Source organism: Seriola lalandi, unplaced genomic scaffold (genome assembly GCF_002814215.2).
Source record: "Seriola lalandi dorsalis isolate HSWRI2012SDOR001 ecotype SW California unplaced genomic scaffold, Sedor1 jcf7180002054825, whole genome shotgun sequence".
Lineage (NCBI taxonomy): Eukaryota > Metazoa > Chordata > Actinopteri > Carangiformes > Carangidae > Seriola > Seriola lalandi.
Window position 1 is genome coordinate 342,676 of NW_019525378.1, and position 12,505 is coordinate 355,180.

The following is a 12,505-nucleotide window of genomic DNA, read 5'->3' on the forward strand; positions in this document are numbered from 1 at the left end:
GGCACAGAGGTATGAGGATAGGCCAGCGGGGGGTCCATCGTTGAAATTCAAGGGTAAGGTTTCCTAACCTCTGCGGTGAAATGCATTGCGATGAGCTGTGGCCTAATTATAGAGGAGGGGGAGAGGGGAGGGGCAGGTTTGGCGGAGAGGTTAGGAGTCACACTGTGAAGGGGTGAAAATGGGTGAAAGTTTGAGGACAGACAGGGTGTCACGCCAACAAACAAAAAGGGAGGCAATAATTGTATGTCAAATCCCTTTAATGAAAAGCAGAACTAATGCCACGTACTGTAGATACATATGAGTAGAAATGTGCACATACAATTTCCTGGTAGATAGAAAAGGTGAGCATCCTATGACACTAATAAAGTGTATTTACTGCATACATATTCCAAATAAAGTGACTGACACAAAACAACAAACAGTGACCATTCACAAAATATAAACACATTCATTTTATGTACAGAGTTGAGTTTAAAAAGTGAATCCATAGAATTCTCTGATATACAAAAGGGTATTTTAATCATCTCCTCTCACAGTTGATTTCATTCATCTTACATTGATATAATGAAGCAGCATTCACCCAATAGTTGTAAAACACAGACAAGTAATAAATAATGACAACTAAAGTCTCCTGTTTATCAAGTATGAAGTGTAAAAAAAGATGCGTCATAGGACTTACTGCTAGAATATTAATGACTTACTGACTTCATAAGGCAACATGTTGTAGATATGATAAACAACTTCAGGACATCCTTCATACTAATTGTTAACATGATCAAAAACAAAGTATTTGTCACTGCACTGATAGTGATACATTCTGATGGTGCTTTAGGAATTTCCAACTGTGGAAGACCATTTCTGCCAGAAGAAAAAAATGATTAAAATGTATTCCTGATAAAAAATAAAACATATTCAGAAAGTCAAGATTATGAGATAGTAATTAAAAAATTTAGACTTACTGACTGTCTGTTTTGACTTACAAATGTTTGACTTACCAACTCATAATTTTGTAAAACGACATGTTTGCATTCAGGTTACAGCCCTCTAGAAGCTGTAAGTTAGCTGAGATTGTTATAGCACAACAAAGGCAAGAGGTCAGAGTGGATGGATGGGTCAACAAAATGTCAGACTTTATCACAGGAGGCCTCTGTCTGTCCCATTTCCAAGCAACAGTGGACATGTTTTTTTTGTTTGTTTGATTTTGTGTGACCAAATTATTATCTGCTTACCTTTTTCCGTATTTACATTCATTATGGAGGAGACATTACATATGAAAATCAAGTAACTGAAGTATTGTGTTGACATTGCAGAACACATCCTACATCGGTTCACTAAGGTAATCACATGTACATTATAAATGTATGGAAATTTACATTTGCATAGTGACGTGGAATGAAATACAAAAATAAATGGTATGAATAGGCTATAGAAAAAGAATGTATACCTATCAGAACCCAAGATGAGCACATTGGTGCGCTATGCCTCAGTCAAAATATAATCAATCGTAATTTATTATAAATAATTTTCCACCCTCCATTTTAACCTCCTATGATCCCCTATTATAACTTAACCCACCACTTATCCCTGCCCTCCCCTCTGTCGGGTCACATACAGAGTAATAGATAAAATTGTATGAGCCCATATGAATATAAGTTGACAGTTTTTTTTAACCAAGACTATGATCATCGCTTGTATTTCTTCTTGTAGCCATGGTGATGAAGGTCATTTTAGCCCAAACCCCAATGTACCTCTCACATTAACAAGGTACATATTTTAACAAAGTCAGTCTGGTGCCTAAACATCCTGTTGATAGATCCAAAAATGCTGCTATGTGTCATTATAGAGGACATGGGCAAACATTGTCGTTTTATTTCAAGAACTTGCCACTAACTTTCTATGTTTTGTTCTTTTCTAGTTTTCTTGGCAGAAATGGGCTTTCATATTAAAGAGACTACAAAAAGTTTTATAATATAAAATGTATTCACTCTACTTATGCAAGCAGAAAAGATTTTGTGTGATTTATGTGTGCTTGTACGGCTATGGGTAGGCCAGAAGCCTTCATCTATTTTCTACAAAAAAAAAAAAAAAACACCCAAACAAATTTTAGCCTAACTCTGGAGGGATTCCTCGTGTGCTGACTTTTCTTCATATGTTTAATTAAGACCTTTTCTGACCTCCCTTGACAAATTAAATGCCAAGAGCAAGCTCAAGGTTGTAGCCCTCAGGAAATGAGCTTTTGTAGATTACTTGCCCTCAAGCAATTCATCAAAAACACTTTCTGTATATTTCAGCGTTCAAGTGCTAGGTGGCGCTATTCTTGTGTGGCAAGCATCTCTGCCAAGGGCTGAAAGGAAGAGAGAGGATGACGAAGAGGAAACCTCCAATAATAAGAGTGGCTCCCGCTGAGCCTACACAGGCCACTGACCAAGACAGCTCATGGTGTAATGGTATGGCGTGGTTACTGGACAGCAAGGCCAACACAGATTGGTGGAATATCAGGATAGAGAGAAGGACCAATACACCTGAACAGAGGGAAAAAAGAATAGGAAGTGTGAAAGAGATTTAACAAAATAAAACCACATCAGATCAGATCATTTATTACAATGCGCCCTCTAAGCTGTGAAAGACATATCTATATAAAGACCAAATGATCATCATCTTGCCACATATTAATCTGTTAGTCATGCTTCAGTGCAAAAAGGTATCCCTGATACCACTTTAGGGTGAAGTCCCACCTGATAGGATGAAACAGAAGGAGGCTGGCTTGAGAAAGAACTGCACTCCTTTGCTCAGGGACATGGCGATACAGATGGAGCCCATGACCATCATCGTCAGACTCAAAAGGGCCATGATAGCTGCTGCTAGATTCAAATCTGCGAAAGAGAGCAGAGAGACATGGATAGATGAGAGGGCATAGAGCATAGAAGTGTATACAAGATTTTCTGAAAATAGGTGAAGTTAAAGTTTGTATATAAACTTTATGCCGTAAGAAATCTGCAGTAAAGATGGTAGCGCTATTGTGAAACACTGTGTGGAAACTGGTCATTCAGCAGAATCAAGCATTGCAACACTTGCACGACCTCACAAAGTTTGATTCTACTGGGCTTATACTTGATTGCGCTTGATACTTGAAACAAAAAAATACAAAAATGGAGTGAAATGTGCCACTTCCTGTGTTGGCTCTGTTTAAAACAGATTTTATTGGCAATGTATACCTGAACAGGTGCAACCCAAAAAGCAGACCGACATTTCACAACAGCCGGTGCCGGTTTTTGACACACCACCATACATAATAGATAAAAGCTTTAGGGATAACACTTGTTGGTGAAAAGAAGAAAAAGCCAAAAAAGAAGCTGATAAACAACAACAAAAGCAATAGGCTATAAAAAGACCATTTTATTTGTGGCTTTGTTTTTGGCTCTTAGAACGGCATGTTGGTTGTCATTTGGTCAGCCACTTGAGTCCAGACTATAAAATAAGGTGGATTTACATGATGTTTTGTACAGACATTCATACTCCTCAGGGGATGAATCCTCTTGACTTTTCATTTAGCGCACCACTATGACGTCTGTATTTGTGATTTTGAGTGAAATGCAAGGATGCAGGTTTGCATATGGATAGTAGGGACATGTCCCTACCAAAATTTTGAGAGAACAGAATTGTCCCGCCCAATATTTGAGTTAACTCGTTGCACTATGTTTGGAGTGAAGTCAAATTAGATCATTCCAATGTGCCCTCCAAGAGGCTACGTCTCCAAGACAACGGATCTAGGCATGCTAGCATTTGATTGACTAAAAGGGAGGGGGCTATCCGAAGGCTCATGTCATGTGAGAATATCACAGTGGTATCTTATGTCACCAGAAAAATGTCAACTGATGTTATTTAACCATGTTAGCTACGGTTAAATAGCAAGCTAACCCTGGCTTCTGTCTTCTGTAGGCTAGGAGTCAGGTTGCGAACAGGAATAAACATAAAATGGTGGATATATCAAAGTATGAGTTTAATTTCTATTGAAAAATCCCATGAAACTATAACCATGAATACTAAGACTTTTTTTATACCATACTATACTGTGTCATTTTTATTACTTTTCATGCCTTACTATGCTATGACATTTTTATAGATAGATAGATAGATAGATAGATAGATAGATAGATAGATAGATAGATAGATAGATAGATAGATACATACTTTATTTATCCCCTAGGGGAGATGCCGTAGGAGAAGCTGCAGTTGAAGCAGTGGGAGAGAGAACAGGTGAGGCTGTGTCAGACCTGTTGTAGAACAGGTTGAACTCATTGGCCTTGTCCACATCACCTGATGTTGCCTGGCTGTTCTTCTCTTTATAGCCAGTGATGGTCCTCATCCCCTTCCACACCTCTCTGTTGTGGTGCTGCAGCTTCCTCTCCACTTTCTTTTAGTCCTCCTTCTCCTGCTTTAATCTCCTCTTCAGCTCATGTTGTAGCTTCTCGCTGTCTCCATTGCTGAAGGCCTCCTTTTTCTGGTTGAGGAGGGTCTTGATGTTACTGGTGATCCAGGGTTTGTTGTTTGGAAAGCAGTGTGCAGTCCTTGCTGGTATTACAATATCCATACAGAAGTTAATATATTCCGTGGTACTTGCAACCATTCTATCACGGTCAGGGTCCTTGCTTTTATCATTTTCCTGTGACTCTAACAGTACATTCCGGGCTGTGCACTCAAAACAGTGTTTTAGACACTCACTGGCCTCCGGGTCCAGTTCCTGAATGAGCGGGTGGTTGCAGCCTGCCTCAGTAAGCAGGGCTTGTAAGAAAGCTGAAGAAGAACCAGATTATGATCTGATCTGCCAAGTGGTGAAGCTGTGTAGGCCTCCTTTACATTTGCATACAACAGATCCAGTATGACAGTGTATTCCTTACTATACTATGACGTTTTACGCCTTACTATACTATGACGTTTTTTGACTTTTTATGCTTACTATACTATGACGTTTTATGCCTTATTGTACTATGGCGTTTTTATGACTTTTTATACCTTACTATACAATGACATTTTTATGGCGTTTTATGCGATACTATACCAGGACATTGTTATGACTTTTTATGGCTGACTATACTAAGACTTTTGACGCCTTACTATACTAGGACTTTTCATGCCTTTCTATACTATGATGTTTTATGCCTTAGTATACTATGGTGTTTTTATGAGGTACTATACTACAACGTTTTGACATTATGAAATTGTTACGTTTTTATGACTTTTTATGACTTATTATACTATGACATTATATGGCATTTTATTACATAATAAACTATGATTTTTTTATGACTGTTTATGAATTTTTATACTATAATGTTTTTGTGACTTTTAATACCTTACTATACTAAGACTTTTTATGCCTTATTATACTATGATGTTCTTAATACTTTTCATGCCTTACTATACTATAACAATTAATGCATTACTATACTATGATGTTTTTATTATTTCTTATACCTGACTATACTATGACTTTTAATGTTTTATGCCTTACTATCCTATGTCATTTTTATGACTTTTTGGACCTTACAATACTATAATGTTTTTAGGACTTTTTATGCCTTAAAATTCTATAATGTTTTTATGATTTTTCATGACTATGACGTTTTATCCCATAATTGGAATGCGATGACATTTTTATGACGTTTCATGCCTTACTTTACTATGATAATATATTATGGCAAAGAAAAAGTGAAAAAATGACACAGCCATAATATATGACTTTTTTTGATGTTTTTATGCCTTAGTGTACTATCTCATATTTTCACTCTTTTTGCCATACTATACTATGTTTTTTTTTTTTTTACTTTTTAGGCCTTACTATGCTATAATGTATTTTATGCCTTCTTATTCTATGATGTTTTTTGATGTTTTTATGCCCTTTTGAACTATGCCATTTTTTCACTTTTTTTGCAATACTATACTATTTTTTCACTAATTAGCCCTTAATATACCATGACGCCTTTATACCTGACTACAATATTACATTTTTGAGTGATTTTATGCCTTATTGTACTGTCGTCTTTTTCACTTTTATTGCCATACTATACTATGTATTTTTTTCACTATGTAGGCCTCACTATACTATGATGTCTTACCTTACTATACGATGATGTTTTTTGATGTTTTTATGCTTTATTGCACTATGTTGTTTTTTCACTTTTTTTGACATACTATACTATGTCGTTTTTTAGAACTTTTTAGGCCTTAATATATTATGATTTCTTTATACCTTACTATCCTATGACGTTTTTTGATGTTTTTATGTTTTTTGCCATACTATACTGTGTCTTTTTTTCACTTTTTTTGCCATACTATACTATGTCGTTTTTTAAAACTTTTTAGGTCTTATTATATTATGATTTCTTTATACCTTACTATCCTATGACGTTTTTTGATGTTTTTATGCCTTATTGTACTATGTCGTTTTTTCACTTTTTTTGCCATACTATACTATGTAGTTTTTTCACTTTTTTTGCCATACTATACTATCTATTTTTTTTCACTATTTAGCCACTAATATACCATGACGCATTTATACCCTACTACAACATTAAATTTTTTTGTGATTTTATGCCTTATTGTACTATGTGGTTTTTCACTTTTTTGCCATACTATACTATGCCGTTTTTTCACTTTTTTGCTAAACTATACTACGTCATTTTTTTACTTTTTCGGCCTTAATATATTATAATTTCTTTATACCTTACTATCCTATGACGTTTTTTGATGTTTTTATGCCTTATTGTACTATGTCGTTTTTTCACTTTTTTTGCCATACTATACTATGTATTTTCTTTCACTATTTAGCCCTTAATATACCATGACGCCTTTATACCTGACTACAATATTACATTTTTGATGATTTTATGCCTTATTGTACTATGTCGTTTTTTCACTTTTTTTGCCATACTATACTATGTCGTTTTTTCACTTTTTTGCCATACTATACTATGTTGTTTTTTTTCATTAGTAAGCCCTTAATATACCATGATTTCTTTATACCTTACTATCCTATAACGTTTTTTTGATATTTTTATGCCTAATTGTACTATGACGTTTTTTCACTTTTTTTTGCCATACTATACTATGTATTTCTTTTCACTATTTAGCCACTAATATACCATGACACCTTTATACCTTACTACAATATTAAATTTTTTTGTGATTTTATGCCTAATTGTACTATGTTGTTTTTTCACTTTCTTTGCCATACTATACTATGCCATTTTTTTTTCACTAGTTAGCCCTTAATATACCATATACCATGATGCTTTTAAACCTTACTACAATATAAAACATTTTCATGATTTTATACCTTATTGTACTATGTGGTTTTCTTGTTCTTTTTGCCATACTATACTATGTTGTTTTTTCCAGTTTTTAGGTCTTACTGTACTTTGATATATTTTATGTCTTATTATACTATGTCATTTTTTGAGAAATATTTAGCCCTTAATATACCATGACGCCTTTATAACTGACTACAACATAACATTTTTTTGTGATTTTATGCCTTATTGTACTATGTCGTTTTTTCACTTTTTTTGCCATACTATACTATGTCGTTTTTTCACTTTTTTTGCCATACTATACTATCTATTTTTTTTCACTATTTAGCCACTAATATACCATGACGCATTTATACCCTACTACAACATTACATTTTTTTGTGATTTTATGCCTTATTGTAGTATGTGGTTTTTTCACTTTTTTGCTATAATATATTATGATTTCTTTATACCTTACTATCCTATGACGTTTTTTGATGTTTTTATGCCTTATTGTACTATGTCATTTTTTCACTTTTTTTGCCATACTATACTATGTATTTTCTTTCACTATTTAGCCCTTAATATACCATGACGCCTTTATACCTGACTACAATATTAAATTTTTGAGTGATTTTATGCCATATTGTACTATGTCGTTTTTTCACTTTTTTTTGCCATAATTGCCTTTATGCCTATGTAGTTTTTTCACTTTTTTTGCCATACTATACTATGTATTTTTCTTCACTATTTAGCCCTTAATATACCATGATGCCTTTATACCTAACTACAATATTACATTTTTGAGTGATTTTATGCCTTATTGTACTATGTGGTTTTTTACTTTTTTTGACATACTATACTATGTCGTTTTTTAAAACTTTTTAGGTCTTATTATATTATGATTTCTTTATACCTTACTATCCTATGACGTTTTTTGATGTTTTTATGCCTTATTGTACTATGTCGTTTTTTCACTTTTTTTGCCATACTATACTATGTATTTTTTTTCACTATTTAGCCACTAATATACCATGACGCATTTATACCCTACTACAACATTAAATTTTTTCGTGATTTTATGCCTTATTGTACTATGTCGTTTTTTCACTTTTTTTGCCATACTATCCTATGTCGTTTTTTCACATTTTTTGACATACTATACTATGTATTTTTTTTTTCACTAATTAGCCGTTAATATAATACTATGATGTATTTTATGCCTTATTATTCTATGATGTTTTTCAATGTTTTGATGCCCTTTTGTACTATGTCGTTTTTCACTTTTTTTGCCATACTATACTATGTCGTATATTTCAATTTTTTTGCCATACTATACTATGTATTTTTTTTCACTAATTAGCCCTTCAAATACCAGCCCTTAATATATCTTACTACAACATTACATTTTTTTCAATTTTTTGCCATACTATACCTTGTTAATTTTTATAACTTTTTAGGCCTTAATATATTATGATTTCTTTATACCTTACTATCCTATGACGTTTTTTGATGTTTTTATGCCTTATTGTACTATGTAGTTTTTTCACTTTTTTTGCCATACTATACTATGTTTTTTTTTTTCACTAATTATACCTTAATATAGCATGACACCTTTATATCTGACTACAATATTAAATTTTTTCATGATTTTATGCCTTATTGGATTATGTCGTTTTTTCACTTTTTTGCCATACTATACTATGTCGTTTTTTTCACTTTTTTGCCATATTATACTATGTCATTTTTTTTACTTTTTAGGCCTTAATATATTATGATTTCTTTATACCTTACTCTCCTATGACGTTTTTTGATGTTTTTTTGCCTTATTGTACTATGTAGTTTTTTCACTTTTTTTGCCATACTATACTATGTTTTTTTTTTTCACTAATTATACCTTAATATAGCATGACACCTTTATATCTGACTACAATATTAAATTTTTTCATGATTTTATGCCTTATTGGATTATGTCGTTTTTTCACTTTTTTGCCATATTATACTATGTCATTTTTTTTACTTTTTAGGCCTTAATATATTATGATTTCTTTATACCTTACTCTCCTATGACGTTTTTTGATGTTTTTTTGCCTTATTGTAATATCTTGTATTTTCACTCTTTTTGCCATACTATCTTATGTCGTTTCATGGCTTTTTTTGCCGGACTATACTATGTTTTTTTTTTTTTCACTTTTTAGGCCTTACTATACTATGATGTATTTTATGCCTTATTATTCTATGATGTTTTTTGATGTTTTTATGCCTTTTGTACTATGTTGTAAGTTTCACTTTTTTGACATACTATACTATGTATTTTTCTTCACTAATTAGCCCTTAATGTACCATGACGCCTTTATACCTTACTTCAACATTAAATTTCTTTCACGATTTTATGCTTTATTGTACTGTGTCATTTTTTCACTTCTTTTGCCATACTATACTATGATGTATTTTATGCCTTATTATTCTATGATGTTATTTGATGTTTTTATGCCTTTTTGTACTATGTCATTTTTTCACTTTTTTTGCCATACTATACTATGTCGTAAATTTCAATTTTTTGCCATACTATACTATGTATTTTTTTTTTTTTATATATTTATCCCTTAATATACCATGACGCCTTTATATCTAACTTCAACATTAAATTTTTTTCATGATTTTATGCTTTATTGTACTGTGTTGTTTTTTCACTTTTTTGCTATACTATACTATGTATTTTATTCACTATTAAGCCCTTAATATACCATGACGGCTTTATACCTTACTACAACATTGCATTTTTTAGTGATTTTATGCCTTATTTTACTATGTTTATCACTTTTGTTGCCATACTATACTATGTCGTTTTTCACTTTTTTTATCTTAATATATTATGATTTCTTTATACCTTACTATCCTATGATGTTTTTTGATGTTTTTATGCCTTATTGTACTATGTCGTTTTTTCACTTTTGTTACCATACTATACTATGTCGTTTGTTCACTTTTATCGCCATAATATATTATGATTTCTTTATACCTTACTATCCTATGACGCTTTTTGGTGTTTTTATGCCTTATTGTACTATGTCGTTTTTTCACTTTTTTGTCATACTATACTATGTATTTTTTTTCACTACTTAGTCCTTACTATACCATGACACCTTTAAACCTTACTACAATATTACATTTTTGAGTGATTTTATGCCTTATTGTACTATATCGTTTTTTCACTTTTTTTGCCATACTATACTATGATATTTTTTCAGTTTTTTGCCATACTGTACTATGTTGTTTCATTTTTACTTTTAAGGCCTTAATATATTATGATTTCTTTATACCTTACTTTCCTATGACGTTTTTTGGTGTTTTTATGCCTTATTGTAATATCTTGTATTTTCACTCTTTTTGCTATACTATCCTATGTCGTTTTTTAATTATTTTGTCGTACTATACTATGTTTTTTTTTCACTTTTTAGGCCTTACTATACTATGATGTATTTTATGCCTTATTATTCTATGATGTATTTTGATGTTTTTTTGCCTTTTGTATGTCATTTTTTCACTTTTTTTGCCATACTATACTATGTATTTTTTTTCACTAATTAGCCCTTAATGTACCATGACGCCTTTATACCGTACTTCAACATTAAATTTCTTTCATGATTTTATGCTTTATTGTACTGTGTCATTTTTCCCTCTTTTTGCCATACTATACTATGTAATTTTTTTAACTTTTTATGCCTTACTATACTATGTTTTTTTATTTTTTTAATTTAGCCCTTAATATACCATGACGCCTTTATACCTGACTACAATATTACATTTTTGAGTGGTTTTTTCACTTTTTTTGCCATACTATACTATGTAGTTTTTTCACTTTTTTGCCATACTATACTATGTTGTTTTTTCACTATTTAGCCATTAATATAACATGACTTTATACCTTACTACAATATTACATTTTTTTGTGATTTTTTGCCTTATTGTATTATGTTGTTTTTCACTTTTTTTGCCATACTATGTCGTCTTTTCACTTTTTTTGTCATAATATATTATGATTTCTTTATACCTTACTATCCTCTGACGTTTTTTGATGTTTTTATGCCTTATTGTACAATCTCGTATTTTCACTCTTTTTGCCATACTATACTATGTTGTTTTTTCACATTTTTTGACATACTATACTTTTTTTTCACTATTTAGCCCTTAATATACCATGATGCCTTTATATCTTACTACAACATTACGTTTTTTCTTGATTTTATGCTTTATTGTGCTATGTCATTTTTTCACTTTTTTTGCCATACTATACTACGTCGTTTTTTCACATTTTTTGACATACTATACTATGTATTTTTTTCTCACTATTTAGCCCTTAATATACCATTATGCCTCTTACTACAACATTACATTTTTTAGTGATTTTATGCGTTATTCTACTATGTTGTTTTTTCACTTGTTTTTGCTGTACAATACTATGTCGTTTTTTCACTTTTTTGCCATACTATACTATGTTGGTTTTTTTTACTTTCTAGGCCTTAATATATTATCATTTCTTTACGTTTTTTGATGCTTTTATGCCTTATTGTACTATCTCGTATTTTCACTCTTTTTGCCTATGGCGTTTTTCCACATTTTTTGACATACTATACTATGTTGGTTTTTTTTCACTAATTAGCCGTTAATATACCATGATGTCTATACTATGTTGTTTTTTTTCACTTTTTAGGCCTTACTATGTATTTATGCCTTATCATTCTATGATGTTTTTCAATGTTTTGACACCCTTTTGTACTATGTCGTTTTTTCACTTTTTTTGCCATACTTATGTCGTATATTTCAATTTTTTTGCTATACTATACTATGTATTTTTTTGTTCACTAATTAGCCTTTAATATACCATGACGCCTTTATATCTTACTAAAACATTACATTTTTTTCACTTTTTTTGCCTTACTTTACTATGTCGTTTTTTCACTTTTTTTGCCATACTATACTATGTCGTTTTTTCACTTTTTTTGCCATACTATACTATGTGGTTTGTTCACTTTTATTGCCATAATATAGGAAATTCATGTGTCCATTAGCTCATTGTTAATAAAAAATAATAATAATTAAAATAACAATAATAAAAACAGTGAACAGTAATAATTAGATAAGTCCACTTCCTTTGGCTGAGGTGTTGTATAGCCTGATGGCAGTGGGAACAAAGGATCTCCTGAACCTCTCTG

The 12,505-nt window shown here is 31.6% G+C and overlaps 1 protein-coding gene across 1 annotated transcript in view; it reads right to left on the bottom strand.

Annotated features, from left to right (window-relative positions):
* Positions 1 to 239: 239 nt before the first annotated feature.
* cacng6b (calcium channel, voltage-dependent, gamma subunit 6b) overlaps positions 240 to 12,505 on the bottom strand; it is a 20,419-nt gene continuing 8,153 nt past the window's right edge. The window contains exons 4-5 of the mRNA XM_023426367.2: positions 2,736 to 2,873; positions 240 to 2,522 (exon numbers count right to left, since the gene is read on the bottom strand). Coding sequence (XP_023282135.1) covers positions 2,302 to 2,522; positions 2,736 to 2,873 — 359 coding nt within the window. The 3' untranslated portion in view covers positions 240 to 2,301. The remainder of the gene's footprint in view (positions 2,523 to 2,735; positions 2,874 to 12,505) is intronic.